This window comes from Ambystoma mexicanum, chromosome 4q, assembly GCF_040938575.1.
Source record: "Ambystoma mexicanum isolate Mex_15411 chromosome 4q, UKY_AmexF1_1, whole genome shotgun sequence".
NCBI classification, from domain to species: Eukaryota; Metazoa; Chordata; class Amphibia; order Caudata; family Ambystomatidae; genus Ambystoma; species Ambystoma mexicanum.
Window position 1 is genome coordinate 416890026 of NC_090928.1, and position 26267 is coordinate 416916292.

The 26267-nt window shown below is 47.1% G+C and overlaps 1 protein-coding gene across 1 annotated transcript in view; it reads left to right on the forward strand.

The window, feature by feature from the left end:
* COG2 (component of oligomeric golgi complex 2) overlaps positions 1-26267 on the forward strand; it is a 1367578-nt gene that overhangs the window by 1305352 nt on the left and 35959 nt on the right. The window contains exon 17 of the mRNA XM_069607998.1: positions 15200-15377. Coding sequence (XP_069464099.1) covers positions 15200-15377 — 178 coding nt within the window. The remainder of the gene's footprint in view (positions 1-15199; positions 15378-26267) is intronic.

Consider the following 26267-nt stretch of genomic DNA (forward strand, 5'->3'; position numbering starts at 1 on the left):
ATTGTCCTAGGGTCCCCTAGAGTTCAGTGCCATTGTGATTTTCTTAAGGTTGGTAATGGGCTGAGGGGAGGTACCTTGCTGTTGGTGGCACCTTACAAGGAATATAATATTCAGTATTTATGATCCAAGCCGGTGATCTGACTGGGTGACTTCAAAATGGCCCTTGACCCCGCCTGTGACAGTACCAGGGGGAGATGCACGAAAACTCACCCCCTCTGTTAATGTGGTCAAGTATATTGCTTAATATTACAGGCTTCTAGATGTGTGGAGGTACTTCAATCCCTGAGAGCGAGAATGCACGCACTACTCTGGAGTTCACAATTCGTCTGCCTATATCAATTACATATTTATGAACAAAAAGCGCTTGGGAGGTCAGGTGACTTTAAAATACTACTCTGTCTTGGATGTCCAGTGCATATTTGAAGCTCTGCCTCTCCAAGACCGAATTCCTACACCTCACCAACAACACCGAACACTCAGACATGCAGACCCACCTATCAGTCATGAACTCTGAGGGCTTCTCACCTGAGCTCACCTCCTGCGCCAAGTCCCTCGTGTTCCCATGGACAAACATCTCTCCTTCAAAACACACAAAACTAAGAAAACTCAGACAGCTTGGTATCAGCTTGCCCTCCTATGGAAAGTCAAGCCTTTCCTCCCTCAGACAGCTTTAGATCCCCCGTTCAAGCACTAGTCCTCTCCCACCTGGATGGGGGAAATGCACAGATCGAAGGCCTCCTGTTGTCTGCCCTTGTGCCCCTTAGAAGTGTCCTACATGTGGCTGCACACCTCATCAAGGTTCTACGCAGATACAACCACATCACCCCAACCCTCATCGACCTTCACTGGCTCCCACTGCACGCGCAAATCACCTTCAAGTCTTGATGCATCATCTATAAGGCGGTCACCCTCAAGTCACCCATCTACTTTGCGGAGAAACTCAGCATCCCCGCGTAGAGCACACTACCAGAAGCCAGTACACGTGCAGACTTGAAATCCACCGCTGCAAAAAGGAAAGGACCAAAAAACAAGCCGCCTCTGCCTACACTCCATGACTGTGGAACCTCCTCACACTCGCCCCCATGCTCCTACAATTCAGAAAAGAACTCGTGACCCACCTCTACAGGGAATCTCTATGCCATCACATTGCCCCTCATGCCACCTGACTATCTAGATGCCGCCCGCCCCTCTATTCCTCGCCTCCCGGTACAGCTGTACCCTTCATCGGTTCCCCCTCCATCTATCCCCCCCACGCTGTATATCTGTTCTGTTGTTACCTCTGTAGAACACTCGGTTATGCAACTGTTCTGTTGTATACCTCTATAAAGCGCACAGTTATGTATCTGTATTGTTGTATAACTCTGTAAAGTGCTCTGTTGCTTCTCAAAGCTAGGTCCAAGCTCAATAATTACCATAATAATAATTATACAATATTTTAGATCCAAAACACTGAGTCATTTCCACAATACCACTGTGGGAAACCTTTAAACTTTATATGAGTGGCATCGGTATATCCAATACCACAGGTGTTCTCTGAGAAACCGGACAGTGTCTCCCCGACTAGTCCCCGGGGATCTGTCATCAAGGTGGCCAGGACACGGCCATCGCTATTGTATCCAGTTCCTGGGGTGGACCAGTGAGGGAGGATCACCTGGATGGAGGGTCCTTGGGCAGTGGCACTGGGAGTGGGACACCGACAAGTGAGACGTGGTATCTCCCTTCTGCCAACACCTTTTCCCCATCCTACCACGTAGGATATTCTAAAACACTGCCACCGCCCCTTTTCCTGTATGACTACTTTCGCACAACACGAAAGACAACGGACTAACCCCAGAGCCGTTTACCTGACACGTCCCAATACAAGGGTTCGGCAACGTCAGGCAATTGACCAGAATCACACACACCTGACTGCCCTTTCCCTTCCTCACAGGGATAAAAGGAGGAGCACAACCGCACAGTATGAGCAAGGCAGACCGCACAACGTGAGGGTTAACTCAGCACTGCAGTTCAAGAGGAGGAGAAAGGCAGCGAAGACTGAGAGGGTGACAAGGAGAGAGTCGATTTTGCCCTTTCCGACCAAGACCTGTGAAGCCTCTGCTGAGGGAATAATAAGTCAACGTGTGTTGCAGCAGATGTCTACAGTACGCAAGACTCCCCTCCGCTGATAACCAAGCCGTGGAGAGACGCTTGTCTCGGTGGTACCAACCTTAACTCCAAGGAGAAAGAAAGCCAAGTGGTTCATCAGAGCCAGTGAGTCGAGGGGAGAACCGATAAGAAACAGAACTGTTATGAACGAAAAGTAGCAAGTGAATATTTGAACTTTGAACAAAAAAAGAACTGTTAAATATAAATATTTTGAAGGGAGAAAACCAGCACTAGAGTCCGGCACCACGTGGGTGCTCACTCAAGAATCTCTGGGTGATTACCCAACAGTAAAGACTACCGTACCAAGAAGGCCTTGGGAAGAGGCAAAGAAAGGTCAAAGGTGTCATAAAGGGGTCTTGATGAATGTGAAAGTTCAGGGAAGTTAATCCTGCATGATGAAAATGATCACATGAACTGTGTTTCATGAAGATTAGCAAGAGTGAACCCTGCCGGGGGATGCTAATGAAAAGGGGCGGAGTCTAAAATTCCCATGAGTAATTGTTGGTAAAGGCTCGCAAGAGTGAGCCCGGCAGAGGGGAGCCGACAATCCAAAATAGTGTGGAACAAAATGAATCCGACCAAGGGGTGTGTACTTGAACAATGTGTTACAAAAGTCTACGACATTGAACCCGGCAGAGGGAAGCTGAGAACCACAGGCAAAGCCCGAAAAATTGTTTAAGGTTTGTGAAAGCGAGAAGCATTGCAAGACAAGGGGAAGTGAACTGTCTGCCTTGTCATTTGGGGTCCGAGCCCAGCCGAGGGAGATCCAGGGTTTGGAAAGTCACCACCCAAGGTCACTGAGAAAGTTGTTGAGCACGGAATGCGACCAGAAAAGGGGACCCGGGTGAAGACATCACCCAACGTGTTCGTAGAACAAGGACTTTGGGCTTCATCACGACTTTGGCGGTAACCCTTAAATCCGGCGGTTGCACTATTACCGCCGGATTTAAGGGTCCGCCAAATCAGGACTTCGGCGGATTTCGCCCCAGCTCTTGGCTGGGGGAAATCTGCTGAAAATTTGTGCATTTACCGCCGGCGGGAAATCCACCGGCGGTAAGAGCGCAAATTTTCCCTATTGAGCCCAATGGGGAATGGGGCATTCCCGAATGGGCTCAAAGGGGAATGGGGAATTAAATTACCGCCGAACTCGTGATCCGGCGCTATTAGCGCCGGGGAGTTCGGCGGTAGGGCGAATACCGCTGGCAGTAATACCACTGGCGTTACCGCCAAAGTCGTGATCGGGCCCTTTGTGTGTGTTTGTTGAGAGCATCAGGACTCGAAGGCAAGAGACTTTTATTGAAAAGAGACTTAACCCACAAAGAACCTGATAGCTGCTATGGACTGTTAGCCCGTGTGGGATGGCTTGACCGTGTGCTGTGCTCCAAAGTCCCACCTTTTCCTGTGCTAAAAACATGGGAAAGGAAGACCTTGAGGCCGTCGCATCCTGACTTATTACTTGTGAACACTTTTCCTTTATTTGAATCCCTATACCACTCTCTTTCGGTAATTAGTTGTAAGGAATTGGCAATAGTTTTTTTTTAGTATAGGCCTTTTTATTTTGACAAGACGCCACAAGGACTGCCTTATTTTTCATTTGATGGTCGACGCTTGCTCCTATCTTAGATTTAGGTTTAGCTTAGGCATTTTTCCACCCTGCATTTACAGTTTAATAAACACCCTTGAACTGTGATCACTTGTGTCTGTCTTTATTGTTGTCACCATGAGTTCCCTACAGTTCTGATAAAAGAGCAAGACTCACAAGACTGGAGTCAGAGATCCATGACCTTCAACAACAATTTAGCTGGCTAGGAAAGAAGGACATTCTGGCTAGCATACAGGACAAGGTGGCACAGTACAAGGAAGTCGCAGACCTGGAAATTAAACATATATATAGACCGACTCAGGCTAGGCGGTACAAAGAAAGAGAGACAGACCTGGCGCTTGAGTATGCTGCGGGGAACAGATTCATGGACACAGTGTATATAAACGCCTTATTCAGAGAATTCTACTCAGATCTGTATAATACCAAGATGACAAGCTCTGGAGCCGAAACTGTCCAATACCTAGACCATGTAGACCCTCCTCGCAAACCACTTGAAGCGTTCAAAGCACTCGAAATGCCCATTACCCTGACAGAAGTGAAGAAAGTCATAGGGGATCTGGCTGGGGGAAAGTTCCCATGTCCTGATGGCCTTTCAGCTGAGTTTTGCTGAGCGAATGTTGATCTCCTTTGTCAACCACTGCTAGATATGTACATGGAAATAGTTATATGTGATTTAATTGCAGGGATTTCAATGAATCCAATTTCACTGAATATTCCCCCCGCCCCCGCATTTTACAATGGAGGGAGACAGCCTGCACCTCCCCTCTCCCCCCACACACTCCCACCCTTCTATATACCAAAACCCACCCCCAATCTACAATGTTGCAGTTAAATGCAGTAAAATACTTTGGGTGGAATGGGATTCGATGAAAGTGGCCTCAACTGCCTCCCACCATAAATATGGCACATATCTTGCTGCCAAAACGAGGGAGAAGTGCGGTTCTTACCATCCATTGTCGTTATTGAACCTAGGCAATACAATCCTGGCAAAAAGTATTACAAACCGCATCCTCTCGCAGATCTCTGGTCGTGGACACCCTGACTAATCAGGATTTATCCTTGGCTGGACCAGTCAGCTTAACCTCAGAAGGGTGTTTGCCACCATATCAAACACAGAGCCCAATGCAGATGCTATAGCTGCATTCTCTGGACGCTGACGGTCGTTTGATTCTGTGGAGTGGGAATATGTATGGACAGTCCTAGGGAAAATGGCATTCGGGCCAAGTATCGTCCAGTGAATTCAGCTAATTTACTACAAACCCTGAGTGTGTCATCATTAACACAATGATATCAGACCCTCTAGAGCTGCGGTGGGGAACCAGCCAAGGATGTCCCCGTCAGCGCTATTATTCGCTATTGTCATAGAACCCCTGGTGGGAAAGTTCCCACAAAATCACCTACAATGAGGCATTTGGATCAGGGACCGTGCTTCGTTGGTCTCCCTATACAAGGATGACCTGGTTTTATATGTGGACAAGCCCAGGGACAATCTGCTGCCGTTGACGGCAAAGATATCCGACTTTGGCTTGTATGCTGGACTGAAAGTTAATTGGGCTAAGTCAGACATGTTGCCACTCACTGGCTTCGAGGCTCAGGCCTGCATTCGAGAGCTTCAGTTGGAAGCCATTGGGGTCCAGATACCTAGATATCCGATTAAGCATATTCGCTTTTTGACTTTAACTTTTCCCCACAGCTGACCTACCTGTGGTCGACACCCCTACCCATATCTATGGCAAACAGAATCTCTCTCATAAGAATGTTGCTGCTACCAAGGTTCCTATGCGTTTTTCAAGCAATACCCATACATCTCTTTCAGACTTTGAATGGGCTATTGAGTGAGCTGGCGTGGGCGGTCGGATGGGGATAAATCCCCAGAGTAAAATGGGTCATGCTAATAAAACAATACTCCCAGGGAGGGTTAGTGATTCCTGACTTATATGATTACTACCTGGTGGCGCAGGCCCAGTTCTTGGCATACTGGCATTATCCTGAGCTGGGCTACCCTCATGTATACCTTGAGTAAGGTGGTGGCCCACTGAGGATTTTCAACCAAATAGGGACAGTCCCAGCTATCCTCACGCTGAAGGGATCAAACCCTAAAGAATGCATGCTTTGGACATGGCCCAAAATGTGTCAACTTCAGGGGGGGCGGGCAGCTCTTCTTGCTTGGCATCAACATATGGCATATGAAAGGCTTAGACCCTTATTCAGAGATCGTTTTCCAATGGGGTTTTGCCATCATAAAACGCTTCTGTGAATTGGGCCCTATGCCTTCTTGTTTGATGAGGAAATGCATAGCCTATGGGTAAGTCACAGGATTGATAAATGGGAAAACATGGTCCAGGAAGGAGAGTTTACCTCAGTTCAAGAGACACTAGCTAGGTTCCTGGAAACAGTAAGACTACCAGTTACTCTGCAATACTACTGCATGAGATTGACACTACAGGAAAAATGGTCTTCTTTCCCAGTGCCTCTCTACCCCACTGGCATACTGGACATAATGATATCACACAATGCTTCTACCAGAACAATATCAAGGCTGTAAGGTCTCCTGCAGTCCGATTAACAGCATAGGGAGGACACTTCTCTCCACAAATGGCAGGCAGACATTCCTGGCCTTCACGCATAATCAACCCTAGACTATGCCTTGTAAACCAGTTTTCTATACTGTGCTTATTTCACACTAATGAGACTGCATTGAATTGACGTTGCACACTCACGGGAAAGCCCAAAATGCAAAAAATAACTGCAGCAAACCTCTGGCATATGGTGTGGGCCTGTCCCGAGGTCCACAAATACTGAGGAGAGATGCTAAATTTGCTGGGGCACATGATTGGCAGCCCAGTATGTTGCTCTCCCATGTGTTGCCTGCTGGATGTGGTCGCAGGGGAGGAGTGGGGGGGTACAAATCGAAATTTATGAGGATGGCGTTGCTGCTAGCTCAGCGTAGGATAGCGATGCTCTGGATGTTTAATAGGGTTTCAAGACAAGCAGATTGGTTTTCGGGCATGGTTTGGACTAGCAAGCTAGAAGTAAATGTGTGTAATATTGTTAGCCTCAAACCCCACCCAATTGACATTTGGCAGGACCTTAAGCGTTAACTACACCCAGCCAAAGGGAAGGGACACCTTAATGCTCCACTGGTGCAGCAAGTACAGATTTTCCAAGGAACATGGCCAAATACAAACAAATCCACCTGGCAGCACTCCAGGCTTAACAGTGCTGCTTGCCACCATTCGTATTGTGGTGCAATGTGTGGCCTGAAATGCTGGCAGCGTAGTTGCTTTTATTTAGTATTTGCCCATGTCCGAGGGACACATCTGGACTGGAGAAATGGTGGGAAAGTGGTCAGAAGGGCAGGGGGCTGCCAACTATCCTCCAAAGAAGACTTATGGATGCGACATGGATGCCACTGTGACACTCTATCTCTGTGACGGGTAGGGTAAGGTTAAGTGTTGTCAGTCCTCGACTCAGTAGCCTCAGCAAGTCAGTTCTGCCAAAGGCACATCATTCAAATTAGCCCCCTTTTACTTCAACAGAAGTGAAGTGTCAGAGAGAAGGGTGGAGTCCTCGTTATATGTACAGCCTCACATGTGAACGTGATGTTATCATATGCTAAGTGAACTTCTGATTCAGCAGTAGTTTCCTAGAGCAGGAAAGGGTGATATGCATGTCAGTGTCACTAAATGTAAGCCCCAATGGTCAGGTGCTGCCATTACATACCACGTACAGGCTGAAATGGCCCAATACTGCATTTTATGCACAGAACAACCTCAGTTTTATTAAAAGATCTTTTCATAGAAAAAGTCAAAAGAGCATTGGGGCCGTCACCATCTTATTCGCACTAAGCCCCAGTGAAAGCTCATGTTTGAACACTGTGTGCATTTTCTTAAATACTGGCAAAATGTTTTGTTTTTGTCGCCTTGGTCAAGGAGTGTTTTGAGTTACTACGCAAAGAGCCAAGGGCAAGTCCTTTCGGTTCCATTGTGAAACAGCGGGTGTTTACAAGTCAGTGGAATTTCGCGACATACACCGGCTGGGTATTTGTGAAACTGTATTGGCAGTCTGGCAGTTAGGCATCTCTGGAAAAGTACTGAGTTGGAATTGTGTACATTAGAGTGGAAAATACCAGACAAGTATGATAATAAAAACTAGTCCGTTCCCGTGGCGAGTGTCTCTCTGCCAACCTGGGGTTCCAGTGAAGTTCTTGGCAAAAGTTGAAGTGGTGCAAACAAAGGCTAATGGTGAGGTAATTCTTTCTTTTATTCTCTATTTTTATTCTGTATCATTTATTTGAGTTAATAAACTATATATATATATATATAAGCACCGAGATTACAGAGAGCAAAACAGTCAGACAATGGAGTATAAGAGGCTTTCGAACATTGTGAATTACATAAACAGCTTTAACAACGTTAATGGTGGTCGTGTGTACATAAAAATAATTCTAACACGACGACAAGAGCCCAAGTAAAGCCGCAATAACATTGTATAATGTGAAAACAAGTGTTAAACCTCAACATTGTGAACGAAAGAGAAGAAACAAGCATTATCTTAAGCCCAAAATTGAACAAGAATTGGCCTCATTCATGAGGATAATGAAAAGGTTTATGTGGAAATAACTGTTGCTACCAGAAGAAATGGGGCTGCTATAATATCTCTAAAGGTAGAGCTCGTAAATTAATGACTTTGATATAAAAGAACCAACAGTTAGTCATGAACTCACATTGCTGAAGCCAATAGAGGTTTTTAAATTGAAAGTGTTTGGTTGGTGATTTGACAAAAGACAAGTGGGTGAAGAACGGCCCTAGAAGAATGCTGGTATTAAAAGACATTGCCTGTCTGACAGAATTAAAAGAGCATTGGTATGAATCTTGTCTTTGCTACAGAGTAGTGAAGAGTTGTTTAAAGCTGTTTAAAGTTGACAAAGTGGTAAACTTTAGAAGCATCAGTGTGACTGAGACTTCAGTAGCAGTACAATTGAAACACTGTGAAGCAGAGAAGTGCCACTACATGGTGTATCATTGTAGGAGTTAGGTCTGGCAGGAGAGTGGACCAGATGGAAGTGGAAGTTGAGGACTGGGTGTGGGCCACTCCGGTAGAAGTTGAATATACTGTAAAGATTCCTTGTTTCATGGTGCTGAGATGTCCTTGCTGTTTTGTATTCATCCACAGAAGTGGCTTTGACTTAAAACCCGGGGAAGGGGAAATCGCTCAGGTCACAATCCAAAACTTTGAAAGTGCTGTGAATATAAATACTGTTCCACCGCTTGAATGCGCTGCTAGCTAACATAAATTGCACATATCCTTAAATAATAATTTCCAATGTCGTCATTGATGCAAGTCTATATTCATAAGTGCTGCTCAAATGAGACTCGGATAGATTTTGCAATATTTAATTTTGTTCATTCTCCATGTTCAAATGTCAGAGTTGTATGCCAACATGTGTTTTGACCTCCGCAGTTCTTTTTCAAGGCAAAGCTTCAGTATGAAATCTCTCTGATAAATATCAGCTTCTAAGTGGATTCAAATGTTACAGCAGTTGTGATTCTGACACCCTAAAGCGTTACCTACGCAGCTTTGATGCTGATCTGTCGTAGAACAGTTTGTTATTGGAGATCTGATTCAATGAGGCACAGCCAGCCCCTTAATGGCAAGACCCAAATATACTGCCTCTGCGCTAGTCTTTCCCAACACAACCGAGTCTAACGTTAGAACGAACTGTTCTACGACAGATCAGCATTTTGGTGCAGCTAGTCTACCATTTCTTACTGTGGCATGACATTTTATAGTGGACATCAATGATAAAGCAAGCATGGTACGTGCTATTATGTGGCTAGACTGCCATTTTCGTGCAGCCAGTCTAGACATTCTTACTGTGACACTGTCTAGTATGAAATTTTTTACTGGGCCTCATCAATCAGCAACTCTTGTGGGCAAGAGGGTGCAGTTCTCTGCCTAAAAAGGCTGCATTGGAGGGACATCATCAGGCACTACGTTAAAGACCTCAGCACGGCAGCTTGCTCGTGGATTGTCTAAATGTTTTCCTCGCGATTGGAATCACTACATCAAGCGCTGTTATGTTGATGAAAAGTAATCCTGTTGAAATCATTATCAAGGTGTGCACTGACTGGCTGCACACTACATGGTTCTTGTAGTTCTGTTTCTTCTTTGTGTGTAGTAGTTTAAGCTATTTTATGTTTTTTGTGTGCTGCACTGTTCTCCAGAGAAAGTGATTTCTTTTCACCAGATAGTGGGGGTTCCCAGTATCCGCATTTCACATAAAGTGTGCAGCAGAGTTTATTCTACTTTTTGGTTCATTTTTTTAGGAAAGGCACTTTAAATTGCTTTTCTTGCATAACCTGTTTGTGACCTGAGCTTTGTGTCACATTCAGAAACTAAGCAACTGAGCACACCTCCCACACCCAGTTATCTGCAGACATGTCCTATTTAGCTGAAGGTAAGTCGAAATTCAGCTGAACAGTACTTATTTGTCGTGTATAGAAGAATTTCTACTTACATTCAGCTAAACGGGGCATGTTTGCCATGTCTTTAGAATTGTACTCTAAAGGCAAAGCATTATTATAACTTTCATAAGAATGGGGTTTGTCTTTTACACCATTCTTATGAAAGTTCTAACAGAGCATCGACATGGGACTCATGTGGTCTAGTGGTTAAGTGTTAGACCTCACAGCCTCACTCAGTTCTACCTCCACCCTGCCCCTTTCCTTCAGATGTCATGTCGCCCAACATTTTCAGCAAGTGACACCACTAGGGACAGCCTTCAAAGGTACTATTGGTAGACACTGCGTCTGGGGTGGCCATTTGGCCAATGGCATATGGAGCTAGATTCCTTTGTGTTGTATGTTATTTTCGTAAGTAGGGCCTTTCTCGCTTCCTCCTTGACCAGTGGTCCACACCCATTCTCAGAGTTTGGCTAAAGTAAAGCTTGCCTTTTCTCTTTTGCTTTGGGGTGAGGGCATCAAGATGATGTGAGGAGAAATGTCTCTGGTGGCCAGCAGGACCTGTGGCATATGTATATTCCCAGGGACACCCTATGCTAGGGGAGTTTGGCCAATGGCATAGAAAGCTTTATTGATATATGCTGTCATGGTAAACACTACAATGGATTAGGGAGTCAATGCATTGTGTACAGAGGACATAATCTCTGTTGTGCACTAACATCATGACAAGGGACATTGCTTAGTATTCTAAGCTGTTAATGTCACATAGCAGACACACATACTATGATTTAAGGCAATCTGAGCACTTATCCTTGGGGTGACCATGCAGCAGATTAAAATATTACAAGATGGCGGTTGGGGACCGGTTTGCAGATATTAAATTGACAAAATGTAAGTTAAGCCCCATGAAGGAAATCGTGTAATATATCAATATATGGTGCAATGCTAATGTCATTGGTCTATTTAAACACATGAGTCAACCCCTCCTTTAAGAAACGAAGGTATATTTAATAAGGTATACAATTTTGCTGCAGCCAAATCTGGCCAAACTTAAACACCCCACGGCCCCCAATACATTCCCCCACCCACCCTCTACTTACCTTTTTGCTTCGGCTCATCTCGTACCCTGTGGCGTCGGATCCATCCCTCCTACGCGGGTCAGATCCGACGCCGCAGGGTCCGCTTTTCTTCTTTTTTTTTTTCCGTCCCCCATCTCCAAACCACCAGAAGCGGAGGGCACACCTGCTACCCCCCAAGGCCATCACTACCAAATATGGGGAGGGGGACACCCCCGCAACCCCCGCTCTCCATGTTTAGTGATGATTACCCAATCTGATCATGTACAATCGATCGAATGGTACTGGTGGAATTCGGCCAGATTTGCCATACGATCAATTGGAAACAATCAGTTTGGGTACTACCAGATTTAATACTGTTTTCGTCAGTTTCCATTATCTGTTATGTTAAACCTTCATCCACAAGCTAGACGTGGTCTGGTATCTACTCTGGTAACAGTCAAACTACCCTGACTTACTTGAAACAAGCACACCATAACTACAAGCTGCCCTCTTTCCCTCTCTCCTCAGTAATGTTTTGAGGAACCTGGATTTTGCCCTGGCCTTAGATCCTACAGAATTCTACTGTTGGACATCTGGGAGGGTTGAAGTACCTTCATCAAAGTTGCGATTTAGGTTCTGACTTGACCAAGCTGGGGCACTCTTCCAGATCCCAGAAGCAGTACGTTTGTACCGTATACAATTATGCTGTGGGCTGATATGTCCCCAACACATAATAGGGCCAAAAATAGCCACCATAAACTTCATGCTCCTGGCAGGGATCATCTCTAAAAGGGGCTCAGCTTTTTTGAACATATTGGAGATAGAGGGTGGTTCCCCCACACACTCTGAATATGCAAGCATGGGGAGAGGGATTGGGAGTCAATATAGATTTCACCTCCTGGGTTAACCTTTGGGAAAGGGCAACTAAGTCCTCACTATCCACCTGAATACCTGAGCAATCCCATAAGTTATGTATGTGGTAGAATCCCACCCTCTAAGGCTTCACAAAATGTTTCCTGACACCTTGGCCATTTGCTACCACTGTATCGTGGAAATAGGGACAAATAGCAATTGTCGGAGTCCTGCATTATTCACCCTTTTGGGATTAGGTTCTTCAAAATATTCTATTGCATATTGGGATGGAACTCACTAGTCCCTCTACTGGGACACATGGACTATTAAGAAGTTTACACATTGCCGGGATCCCCTTCAGTTCTTTATAAACATTGTCTCATTGCAGCAAGAATCTCTATAGTTTCTCAATGAAAATCCTACCATAATCCCCCCAAACCTCCAATTAGTGGACTTGTTTATGGAATCTCATAGCTACGGATAGGTTAACAACTTTATTGAAAAACCTTATTGCAACTCCGGCTCCTTATTTTTTTAAATTTGTTGACGCAAATGATTTTTCCCCGTTTCACCACAGACTGCTTTCCCGGACCTCTCTGTTATACTAATGGATATTTTCCAGGCTCCCTCTTCTATCAGGACACCTTGATTTTTTTGTGTTTCCACAAAAGTGTGATTTGGCAGTTTTGGTCACCTGCTCTTGCCTCTCCTGTCTACATCCTTATACCCTCCCCTTCCTCTTTATTTTTCTATTACCTCTAATTAATGTATGAAAGCCTGCTGAGAGCAATGTTTTTATATTAAAATGTTCTCGTACTTGGGAGGATTTAGTATCCTCATGTTAGTAAGGTGTATGTTTACAGGGACTATGCAATTCCTCTTAAGATTTCTTAGTAATTATGTCAATGGACAATCGTGGTCCAGGAGGATTCATACAACAGTATCTCTTCCGGGACCAGCGTACTGTAGTGGGGTTTCCATTACAGTAGTATACCTTGAATGGCACCAGGAGCACAGGAAATTCCAGCTGACGTATTGCCCTGCCAAGCTACTCACTGTGGTATGCCACAGATGGGAGCGAGACCAGAGGACATGCTGTAATGTGGAATTCTCCTATCCCTACGGTGCTTATGTTGTTTCCTACGCTAAAAAGTAAAGAAATTAACACAACCACTGCTTCTCCGTATGTCTTACAAAAGTTCAGTCCTAGTCCCAAACCTTATCTGCCCTATATTCTCCCTACCACTAAAAACATAAATAACACAAATTCTACCTAAGTTAGTAAAGTTCACTCCTTTAGGCATAAGGTGGCTAGTCCCTGACCCCCACCCAGTAATGCCTTAGCAGTCTCTCACCTGCTCAGGCTCCGGGCCTGCTCGTACAGCTCAAAGATCAAAAAGCTACTTGTAAAGTTAAGTGTTCTCAGGGCTCATACAGTTTGTATCTTTTACAAAGTTCTGCTCCCTTTAAGCAAACTTCTTTCTTCACCTTCATTATGGGTTTAACAGCTAGTTTGATCTCCCCTTGATGTTTAGGAGTTTGTTTGCTCAGGTTAGGAAAAATTGATGGGTTTAAATTCTCAACCGTTCTGAGCTTATCGTTCTGGGTTTGTATTTGCCCCCCTGTGGGACATTGGGCCCTCCAGGCCTTATGGCTCATTCTTGCGATACACCCCGATGTAGCATAATTTCTGGTTCAACCCCTTGTGGGTTATTCAGCCCTCTAGGCTTTGATTTTCAGGATTGCTTCACACCTTCGTTCAGTATTCTCTAGTTTCACCCTTTTCTGGCTATTTGCCCCTCCAGTTCTGCTGATTCTTTGGTATGGTTCACCCCTTTGTTAGGTGTTCCCAGGTTCTGCCACTCCAGGGCTTCCCAGACCGTTCTTCTCTTGCTTCTTGCCCATGGCCACATACCTGCTCTACTGGGGCATGGTTCGACTGGGGAGGCAGCTTCCTTCTGCATCTTCGGACAACGACTCCGTCGTACTCATGGTCGGGTTTTGTGTATCGGTTCTTCATTCCTCTGATCGGAAGGGCTTGGGTGCCAGAATAGCTGGATGCTAGTGTGCTACTTCGGCAGCACTGGTCTACCCCCTTCGTATGGCGTCGCTGCGTCCCTCTGGCTCGGTGCCCTCCTGGGATCGGCAGCATTCCGCAGGCTCAGGATTCTCTCCACCTAGGACGTACACTGCTTTGTCCTGCCTCCAGGTTCCTCAGTGAAGGGGGGCATTCCTTCTGTCGGCTGCTCACACAGGATTCTCGCCCTCAGGCGGGTTCTCTCTCTCTCTCTCTCTCTCTCTCTCTCTCTCTCTCTCTCTCTCTCTCTCTCTCTCCAGCTCTATGTCAGCTTCCTTATACTCCTTCCTGGGAAAAGAGAGAGAGGAAACCATTGGTTCCATTCTTCAGGTAAAGCAGCCAACAATATTGGGTCAGAGACTGAACCACACATGCCTTTAAAGGGCTATGCATATTTTGGCTCTGTTCATTTCCTATATAACCCATGAACATGTGGGCCTCTGAATGCAAGTAGCATATGGTAGCCGCTTTGCTCCGGTTGTCCTCTTCCTGTTAGGGTCATCTGCAATGATATCCTGCTTGCCCTGCCCTCTAGGCAGACTGTTGCTTCCAGGCTCAACCCCTAGTCACAAAGGGGGTGGCTCTAACCTGGAGAGAAGGGGCAAACTCTCTGGATCCATCACATCCCCCAACTAATTTAGGCTGATTGAATGCTGATTGACTTTTAGCAACGGCTTAGGTAGTGCTCAGACTGTCACTTTGAAATGTATTCACTTGCTTAACTGTCTTTTAACTTTGTCCTTAACTTCCTTCTAGCTACCAACGTTATGATTACCATTCTTTCTGCAATTTCTATGTATGTTTAAGCTATTAAAATGTTCATCTTTGATTCTCAGATATGGCACTTATACTTTTTGGTGATTTATTTAACAAGCAAAATCTTGCAAACTGTTGTTTGAAAGGTACACGCTTTATGTGAAGGCGCTAAGAACAGAACTATTGCAAGGAGAATTGACAGATACAAACAAAACTCACCAAAAATGTTTTATCGTTTCTTCAGATACTATGAAACAGTATCAGATGTTCTGAACTCTGTGAAGAAAATGGAAGAAAGCTTGAAGCGTCTCAAACAAGCCCGTAAAACAGTATCTTCCAATGTCAGCTCTAACGGTGGTAACCGGGATGACACTAAGATCAGGCTACAACTTGCTTTGGACGTGGAGCACTATGGAGAGCAAGTAAGTGAAACTGTATCTAAATGCATGTTCTCACTAGTGTAGGAGTAGCCTGGTGATTTTGGGTTCACACACTCAACTTTTATTTTTTTTTAAAGAATATTTTATTCAAATTCATAGGATAACTTTCAACGTCAAGACAAAAGGCCCAAAATTAACAATACAATAATAATATTCAAGTGTCACATTAAGCGTCATACACGCACCAACGTTTTTGGAAGACAATGGGCCTCATTACGAGTCCGGTGGTAACTGCGGCGGTAAAACCGCCTGGTTACCGCCGGACTTGTATTACCATTCCGCCTCTGTGATTCCCGGAATTACCGGGGCATTACAACCCCGGTTTTCCAGGAATCACGGTGGCGGAATGCTGTTAATCCCCATTCCCATTGCGTCCTATGGGACTCGTTGGGAATGGGGATCATGGAATCACCGGCAGCATCCCTTAATGCTGCTGGTGTTTCCTCGGCCGCCTGCAGGCGGGCGGTGTTAAACCCGCCAGGTCAGACCTGGCGGGAACATCACCTCCCGCCTGCAGGAGTCGGGATCAGGCGGTCCGGAAACAACGGTGGCGGCGGGTTTACCGCCACCGTTATTTCCGGACCGCCTGATTTATAATGAGGCCCAATGACAATAAAGACAGTATGAAAGGCAGTTCAATGTACACAATGGAAAGACTCATTCCACATCGATATAGACAATACTAGCTACTCTTAATAGTCATTAAAATATGTGAGAAACCTGAAGGTGTCTCCCTGACTAGATCCTGGGGATCTGTCATCCAGGTGGCCAGGACACGGCCATCGCTATTGGATCCAGTTCCTGGGGGTGGACCAGTGAGGGGGGATCACCTGGATGGGGTGTTACGCCCACCTTGTATCCACGAGTACGCCACCCAGCCCTGGTTGGATGATTTGCACTCTAAAACCCTCTCCCGGTCCCTTGGTAATGCCTCTGTTTAAAGATGGGTCTGCAATATAGGAGAGCTGGATTCAATACCAGATTCTTTGTTTTCCCACCTCCCTTGGCCTCAACTCCTTCCTCCCCCTTGGGCCTTCTCCTCACCTTAATATTGTAAAAGGTGAATTCTCCGTCCTGCTCCTCGTGGCAGGGGCGCGTAGATGTGGGGGCGAGCAGCAACCAAGTTACTTCACTGGTGCAAGCCCCCCTGTGGGAATACAGGCCTGCTGCGACTCCATAGGTTTGCTGCTTTACAGTCTTTATATGCTGTTCTTATGTTCCTCTTAGTTCGAATAATAATGTCTTGCTTCTTTCCTTTTAGGTATGGAAAGGTATTTTGGTGTTGTCACGCAGTTTGAAGATGGGCATGGGCCGGTAGGCGAATGCGCGGTGTGCGCAATGCTGTCCGATGAGTGATGCGCTGCGCTGTTTCGCCTTTTATATTGCTAACTTGTGTCTTTTCTCTCCTTGCAGGTTGCAATGTTCCACGCCCAGTGCCGTAATGTTCCAGCAATTATACTGACCAGGAGATGACTACCCAGGTAAGAATTGTGTGGCTTTCTTCATTCGGGAGGAAACCAGAATAAACGGTTACTAATACTGTCTTTCTTTTTCCTCTTTCCAGGTTATGGTATTCCAGGATGCATGCGGTGCCGGATGATGTAGTTCGTACCTTCAGGTGAGTGGAACTGAAGTCAGCGATGGATTGAAGACAGGATACTTTTCCAGGTAAGTTTCGTAGTGTTCTTTCTCTCTCTGCAGGTCCTTGGTTTCAGGTAAACTGGCATCAAAGAACTGGACAAGGTGAGTGTTACGGTGCCCACAGCAGAATAACGCAAAGCATGTTCTGCTGTTTGGGTGTGGTTTAAATAGTCTCAGGTAAAGTAGTCCAGGTAAAGTAGTCCCAGGCCTGCCACACCCAAAAGACTAGACAGCATAGCTCAGTTCCTTGTAACTGAGCTATGTGTGTGCCTCCATGTTGGCTGAACCCCCCCCCCAAGTTAAATAGTCTCAAGTAAATAGTCCCATTCTAATGTTGGTCTTCATGATGGTCATGAGCCTGGCGCCAAAGGCGCCAGGACTGACTCCAAGAGAGTCTTGGATGAGGTTTTAAGGCCTTTGACCTGGCCCTAACTGGAAGGCTGACTTGCCAGTGAGGGCCAGTGGCAAGGGTCATGAAAGCACCCAAAGGCCCCTCTCACGATGGCCCTTCAGCCTGGTCCTGGTTTGCCTGGGTAATTCTGATGGAACTTTTTAATTAAGCGAGGTGCATGGATGTATTCACTAGGTTCCCATGATCTGTCTTGAGGGCCGTATCCCTTCCAATCAACGAAGTAGTATAGTTTGGATCAGGTGTATTTTGAGTTTAGGATAGCCTTTACTTCAAACTCTGGTTTTCCGTCAACTACTACTGGTTTTGGTGGTATTGTAACCCAAGTACCGGGTTGTACCGGTTTCAGGAGTGATACGTGAAACACGGGATGAATCTGCATAGTGGGTGGTAGCGCTAATTTAACTGCCACTGGATTTATTATGGATTCAATAGAATAAGGTCCCAGATATCGGGGACGAAAGGTCTGAGTCCCTTTTATGGGCACATATTTTGTTGCTAACCAGACCTTGGCCCTCATTACCACCCAGGCGGTAAGTGATCGAAATTACCGCCATGGCGTAATGAGCGTTAACGCCATGGTCCGATGGCGATAAGAGCGCCATATTATGACCCATCGCGCACGAGCATTACGCCATGGCGGTAACGTAAACTACGCCATGCCGTAAACAGCCCTTACCGCCCTCGTTAACAGCGCAGGGTGACCTACCGCAACCCATCATTGCGCCGACCGTAGTCAGCGGTCACCGTAATTAGCGGTGACCGCAATTAGGCGGAACCGGAAATAGCGTAATCGCGGCGGAACGGGAAACAGCACAGCGGCCATCTTAAAAAACACAATCCATTGCCATCCTACCCAACCACACCACAACCAACCCTCAAACCCTGACATTCCCATAACCCACCCATTTCCACAGCCAACCATGCCTAAAGTTGTCAAGAAGGCATGTGACAGGCAGCGGCAGGAGCGCTTCAGTCGTGAGGAACTGCAAATGCTTGCAGACACGCTCCAGGAGAAGGCCGATGTTGTCTTCTCCACTGAGATGACCCGGACAGCCATAGGCCGCAAAAAGGAGGTGTGGGAACTTGTGGCACAACGTGTCAGTGCTGTTGGAACCACCCCATGCACCTCCAAACAGTGCCGCAAGAGATGGGACGACCTGCGGATCAGGGTCCGGGGCATTATGTCAGCCAACCGTAACCTGGCCCTGGGAACTGGCGGGGGAGCAGACTCCCCACTGAAGATGCAGCCATGGGAGGAGACATGTGCCTCTCTGATTGGCATTGAGTGCATCGAAGGTGTCGGCGAGATGGAGAGAGGGGCCCCGACATCTGGAGAGACAGGTAGGTGCCTCATATCCAGCCTTGCAAGACACCCTGATACACTTGCACGTGACAATCACAATGTGGCAGACGCAACACATCAGCAGATGAGCCACACCCTGCGCACATGCAGCATGTACACTGTACAGTAGGCAGACACACACCTGCATGCAAAACCGAACCTAAAGGGAGGCAACCTGTATGTCACGGGTTACTTACTCCACCATCTATCCATTACACTCTTCACAATGCCTGCTCAATGTCCGCTGAACCATCAATAACAGTCACCCTCCTCTGCTCCACCACAGGCTCGCAATCGGACACTGGCAGGGACGACAGCACCAGCACCCCAGCCAAGAAGGCCAGGAAAGTGGGAGAAGGGAACCATGCATCCACCTCTGCTGGACCCAGGCCGAAACCACGCCAGGCTGAAGAGGCCAGGGCAGCAAAGTCCCCCGAGGAAGGGGTCGTGACAGCGCCTGCAGCCCAACAACACCCACTGTTGCCCACTGAGGGCAATGTGTCAGCAGGGAGCAGTAATGTTGGGGAGACTGCAGCCATCGCTGCCTGCTCCGACAGTGATGTGGAGGGTGACACTGGACTTGACCACAACACGCAACTGCACTCACCACACCTATCCCCAATCAGCCATCATGGAGATGACACCCAGGGCCCATCGCCACCTAATTCATGGCCAGCAACACCAAGCCCAGTGGGAGTTGTGTAAGATGGGAGTAGTCCCATTGGTCCCCCATTGGCACCCTCCATTGGGCCAGAATTCCAGCTGTCGCTGGAGCAGATTGCCAACAGGCAGGAAGCACTGGGCACACTCCTCACGCAGCATGTTGCAGAATGCGGAAGTGCCAGTGCAGCCATGGAGAGGAGTGCTGATGGCATCAGGGCTGCCATCCAAACTGCCAGCAGGGACATATGCACCGAACTTGCTGCAGTGCGGCAGATGATGAGCCAGCTCATCCAGACAATTCTGGACACATGCCGTACTGAGCAGCCCGGTACATCCTCAGCTGCAAGTTCAGCACAAGCCTCTCCCGTCCGCAGGTCATCCAGGACCCTGAGGAGCACAGGCCGGGGGGCCCCAGGTTCCGGGAGAGGGGGCAGTCAATAGTGTGTAAACTATACACACTTCACCACGGGCACTGTCACATGTTTGCAGGGTGTTCAGGGGGGAGCTTGAGGGGGGAATTGGGTGTGTTGGAGTGTTCAGGGGGGAGGGGGAGGGGTGAATTGGGTTTGTTGGAGTGTTCAGGGGGGAGGGGGAGGGGGGAATTGGGTGTGTTGGAGTGTTCAGGGGGGAGGGGGAGAGGGGAACTGGGTGTGTTGGAGTGTTCAGGGGGGAGGGGGAGGGGTTCTGTTATACCTATTCAGAAGAACAATACACTTTTTATTTTCTCACAAACGAAATGTGTGGACATTGCTCATTGCGTATGTGTGCTTTATTGTTTTACAGTCCACAGTGTTGACATACCAGACACACACAGTGCCCCAAGTGCCATCCATATGTTACACACTCGCTGTGTGTGCTAGAAGTATCGGTCAATGACATTCTGACGCATTATATGCCCCTCCTGTGCATCGCTGCCTCCCTGAGGTGCTGCCCCATCCCCATCATCATCATCCCCATCATCAGGTGGTTGTGGTTCTGCGTCAGGGGGCAGAGGCACGTTTCGTCTGATGCACATATTGTGTAGCATGACACATGCCATGACGATCTTTGCAACCTTCTCATGGCGGTACAGGAGTGCCCCGCCAGACCTGCTGAGGCAGCGGAAACGTGCCTTCAGTAGGCCAAAAGCATGCTCTATCACCACACGGGTACGTGCATGGGCATGGTTGTAGTCCTCCTCATGCTGGTTCGATGGGTTCCGCACTGGTGTGAGGAGCCACCTCTTCAGGGGATAGCCCGCATCACCTGTAAAATGTGAGAATAGAATGTGTCAGGAACGAGATTGATATGTGAACATGACGCACAACCATGCCTTGATTCTGACTGTTACTGTGCACCAATTGGAGTTGTGGTTATGGATTTACACTGTGCAACCAGTATGTGTTCATGGCTCTCATGTACTGTTTTGCATGCAAAAACACAATGCAGGGGGGACGATTGCCTTGTGAGTGGCCATCCACTGTGTCCGTTCAGGCCGTCATTCATGTGACCTTGCACGTGTCCTGTGAGCTTGAAGCTCACATGATAGCAACATTGATGTCTGGCTCATTATGACCCCAGTGAGCATTACTGGTGTCAATGGGGACAGTTTGTGGATCTTGTATTGGTGCATTGATGTTCCTGTCTGTCATGTGCCTCCTTTGTGCGCAGATGTGGGGGACAGGCCTTTCAGTAGTTGGTGCATGGTGACGTGCATGTTGGTGGTTTTCTTTAGGGTCAATGCGGTCACAATTTGCACAATGCACTTGCAGATGGTTGTGTCGTTTTTGGGATGCACTTTCATTCACATGTTGGGATGATTAGGTCAGGCATGATGTGTACACTACTCTGTTGACGTCAGTGCTGCCACAGGGAATGATCTGGCTACTGCTAGTTGCACCCATGTGACGTATGCATCACCCCCCTGTATCTGCCAGATGAAATATGCATTGGGACATCATTCAACACCCACTTTGCATTTCCATGCTCATGACATTAGACTCACCGAGTAGGTAGGATCTTGGGCCTGCATGTCGCTCCATGTAACGTGGTATTGTGGAGTTCCGAAGGACCATAGAATCATGGGTTGATCCGGGGTATCTGGCACAACAATGTGTGATGATCCTGTTGGAGTCACAGACCATTTGCACGTTGATTGAGTGGAAATGTTTACGGTTGCGGTACGGTACCTCCATGGCATGTGGGACCACCAATTCAACATGGGTGCAGTCAATGGCACCAATGCAACCAGGTATGGCGGCCAGTGCATGGAAACCCACTTTGGTGTTGGCAATCTCCTGGGCAGACCGTGGTAATGAGATGTGGTCATCTGTGTGCTTGAGGAGGGCATCGAGCACTTGCATCAGTGTACGCGAGAATAATGGTTGTGATATGCCATGCATGTGCCCCACTGTGTGCTGGTAGCTGCCTGTGGCCAGGAAGTGGAGCACGGACACTACCTTCAGTAGGGGGGTGGGGGGGTGGCAGTGGGTGTTTCAATCATGCTGACGATGTCGTTGTGTATCATGTCCACAATGGTGGTGATGGTGTCCCGGTCCAGTCGGTACAGGGTGTGGATCTGCTCAGCGGTGAGGTTGAATGGGCTGGCTCTGATGCGTGGGATTGGGGGCTGCCTGCGTGGTGCCACTGGCTGTGCTGGTGGGGCTTGCTGGGCCTGCCTTGCCCTCCTTCTCCTCCTGCGTCTCCTCTGTGCAGCCTGTTGTTGTTGTTGTTGTTGTTGTTGTTGTTGTTGTTGTTGTTGTAGTTGCTGTTGTAGCACTCGCATTGCTATCAGGTCCTCCAGCCCCAACATTGCTAGTCCTATTGGTATCATTGTGGAGTGTGACTGGGTGTGGGAAGGGGTGGGGTGTGCTCTTTTTGTACTTCCTGAGTCTGTATTGCCTTCACCTGTGCTGTTTCTGTGCACCTGTGGCAGCTGCATTCACTTTACATGGCCATTTACGGTTGGTTCGCGATGGCGTAATTAGCACCATGGCGGTAAGGCACTTAACGGGCTGGGTGATGGCGTTAGGGGCATGTCCGCTTGGGTCGGCATTCGCGTACCTTTCCGCCATGGCGCTAAGTACGGTGTGGATGTTCGCGTGCGCGCGCCCTTGGTGCAGTCAGCGGCAGCGTTAGCTACGATGCCGCTAATGACATCGTAGTTTACGGTCACGGGTCGTAATCGGCCCTAGCGGAAGACGATGGCGGTAATCGTTTGCCGCCATCGTTTTTCGCTTTGCGCCTGGGTCGTAATGAGGGCCCTTGTCTCCAATTTGATAGTCAGGGGCTTTACTACGATGTTGGTCAGCAAATTTCTTTTGTCTGTTCTTGGCTTGGAGTAAATGTTCTGCTGCTTCTTTGAAGGCCTGGGAAATAGTCGTATGTAGGGTTTTAACCGCTGGCATTTCCAAAAGGGTTGGGAGATCCAATTCTGAAGTATGTTGATGTCTACCATATATAGTGTAGAAAGGAGTTTGTCCAGTGCTGGTGTGTAATGAATTATTATAGGCATATTCAGCTATCCATAACAAGTCCTTCCAATTTCTTTCCACTTAATGTAACATGCAACGTAAGTATTGCTTGAGAGTTTGTTTTTTTCTTTCTGTTTGGCCATCTGTTTTAGGATGGTGACTTGTGGATAGTCTAATGTCAATTTGGGCCATTGAAAAGCATTTCCTCCTTTTAGGGAGAATTCTCTGTAAAGGCTAATTTCCCAAATCTAGTGAGTCCCCCAGCAGCTTTGTTGGATTTTTGGGGTTTATTTTTTTCTCCTGCTAAGAATGAGACTCTTTTTCTCCCACTCTTAGGCATGATTTGAGAATGTCCTTTGACTTTGTAATGTGTTTTATGGGCTATGGGGTCTTTTACTCCATAGGGCTTCATGTGTTTTTGGTATATGTGTTACACAGCACCCTCAGTGCAGTAACACAGGGGTATCATAGTGACCCCCAAACATAGACTCCATACCCTGGCACTGACTACTGCCTCCCAGGGCATGTAAAGTCACCATTGACTTTACTAGTCTTCAATTGTGAACAGAACCAGTACAAGCCATCATATTGTGGAAGTACTGGTAGGGGTAATTCGATTGCCCCTGGGTCTGTTTTTCAAGGGGGCACTGTCCAGTCCCCCCTTGTCGAGTTTCTGGCTGGTGGCAATGGTTACCACGCAAAATATTCCACCGAAATATTTCCTATGGGATTTTCCCATTCATTTTAAACGCACCACTTTATTTTGGTGCAATGTTAAAGATACCGCTGGGTTATTTATTTAATATTTATTCCCCGGTTGGGTCTTTTTGCCAGGACTCGGTTTTAAAATGGCGTTTGTGTTTGCCTCTGTAACTCCAACCCAAGTCGAGCCCTTTGTTCCACTTTTGGCGGGCTTCTGCACAGGAGCCTCCAAAAGTGGTGCCACTCTGTCTGGGTCTACAGGATGTGCAGGAGGGGGGAATAGGCAACCTGGACTGAGTTGCCTTGGCAACTCAAGTCGCACTCTTGTGTGATTGGCCCAGTGGTGAGCCGCCCGGCTCACCACTTAGCATGTTTGATTGACAGCTAGGCTGATGAATGGGGGTTTTGCTGTATAAAAGCATGGCTTTGGGGACTGGAACTTCAGAAGTCGCCACAGGACCTAAAGAATCCGAAGAGGGGAGAAGCTGAGCCATCTACAATGACGACACCACCGGTGGAGCCCTGCTGTACGAAACTCACCACTTTCCCGACGACAGAGAAGATCTTCTTCCAGGAGAGTTTTCTTCCGTTTGAGCTGCTGGGACCAACCAGTTTGCCTTTTTCGCCTTCCTGGATCGTCTCGTGGTCGAATCGCCCGTGCCAAGCACCCCGGCGGCCAGATAGCCACACTTCACTACTACCGCGAATAAAAGGGTAGTGCCTTTTTAACCGGGAAACTCCGCGGCTGGTTTCTTCCCTGGCAGTGCAACGATCTCCAGCTTTCCTCCACGTCTAGATCTTCTCTTCCCCTGGACGAAGCACCGACTCACCATTTCAGGTACTGTGTCCCGCCTGGTCTCCCTTGCAACAGACTGTCCAAGGTGTCCCGTAAATCCTTGACTCTCTATCCTGGGGTGACCTCGGACCTGTTAACATTACCTTTCTAGCTTGATCCAACCTCTTTTTGACTTTCCTGCAAAGACTTTTAGTGCATTTCCACTGTGTGATCTTGGGCACATTCCGCCTTGCTCTCTCCAAGAGTGGGCCTGGCCTATGAACATTTTGCTCTAAAGTAGACCCTGCCTTTCTTGACTTGCTGTGGTTCTTTAAAAGTGTTGGTATTGTGTGTTTTTGATATTTCTGCCTTTTCTCTCCCTTTTTAAATAATTATTGGAGTGCCCTCTATGGTTAGGCGCTCACCTTTGTTTTGCTAAATAAGTGGTGTATTAACCTAGACTTGTCAAATAATTAGGGAGATGTATATATTTCTAGTGACTGTGTTTGAACTTGCTTGACATATTAGTGCCAGTGTATTTTTACAAGTGTGTTTTTAAAATAAATAATTTATATACTTTTATACCAAAGCTCTGGTCAGTGTTTGCTTGTACTACTGTATTTTGAGCCCTATTGTGTATACTTTATATACTGCCTAACTAGAGAGGTCTGACTGCTCAGCCACAGCTACCAGGTACATCTGGGTGGTACAGACTGCTACCAATTGGGTTTACTGCTAACACCTGTAGTCTTAAACATTTTGCAGTGGTCCCTAAGGGAACTGCACAGGTTTCTGCCTAACACCTCCAGAAGTTGGATACGAACTGACTACCTCGATCTGAGATCAAGACCGATGGAAAGCCATGTAGCCGTACAATTTCCTCCAGGAATACTTTTGCTAAATTGGATATGATATGATATGATAGTTTATTTATATAGCGCCTATACACAATGTGTCTCAAAGCGCTTCAAGGCAAGGGAGGGAACAAGGGAAAAAACAATGACATTCTTACAGGCCATGAACAATAAGGATGTGAAATTAACTATCGTACTCGGGCTGACGACATTTCAGATAGTGCAAGAGCTAAAACATAGATAAAGGTAGGGGGAGAGTGGGAAGGAAATGGAAACAGACAGGCGACTACCGTACTAGGCCTGACGACATTTCTGGTAGAGCCGGAAAAAAGACAAGAGATGAGGGAGAGGGGTGCAGAAAGGTAGGGGAGGAACAAAACAAGCGACTGTCATATTGGGCCTGACGACATTTCAGATAGTGCTGGAGGGGTTTGGGAAGGGAAGAGGAGACAGACGAGGTTACTATCATACTAGGTCCAGAGACAATTCTGATAGAGTAAGTGCATAGAAGAAAGTAAGGGGAGGAGATAGGAAAAGGGAGAAGGGAAAGGAGGTGAGAACAGAGAGTTAGCAGTCAAAAGAGTGGAGAAGCAAGAGGGGAGAGTGAATTCAATTGCAGAAGTCAGCAGTAACACATAATGTTGCAAGCCAGGATACAAGATGAAGATGGGAACAGCATGATTCAGGGCCACCATGAGTACAAGATGCAAAAGAAGTTCAGCATGAGAGTTGAGAATGGGTAACGCACCATGAATGAATGAAGTCCATAAAAGTCAAATCCAGCATTGTCCACAAGACGGTGATGGTGAAACCAGAATGTATCAGGACAGACTCCTGCAGAAGTAGGCTTGAGTGGGGTGAGGGGGGAGCAGGGTAGAAGAATCAAGCAAAACAGGCAACACCTGTGTGCGAGAATGGGGGGGCACAAGGGAGCATCACGGGGGGAACAGAGGATGCAGAGGATGCATTTGGAAGACCCTTAAAATGAATAAAGTGTGCCATTTTAGAGAACAAGTCTACAACTACTAAGA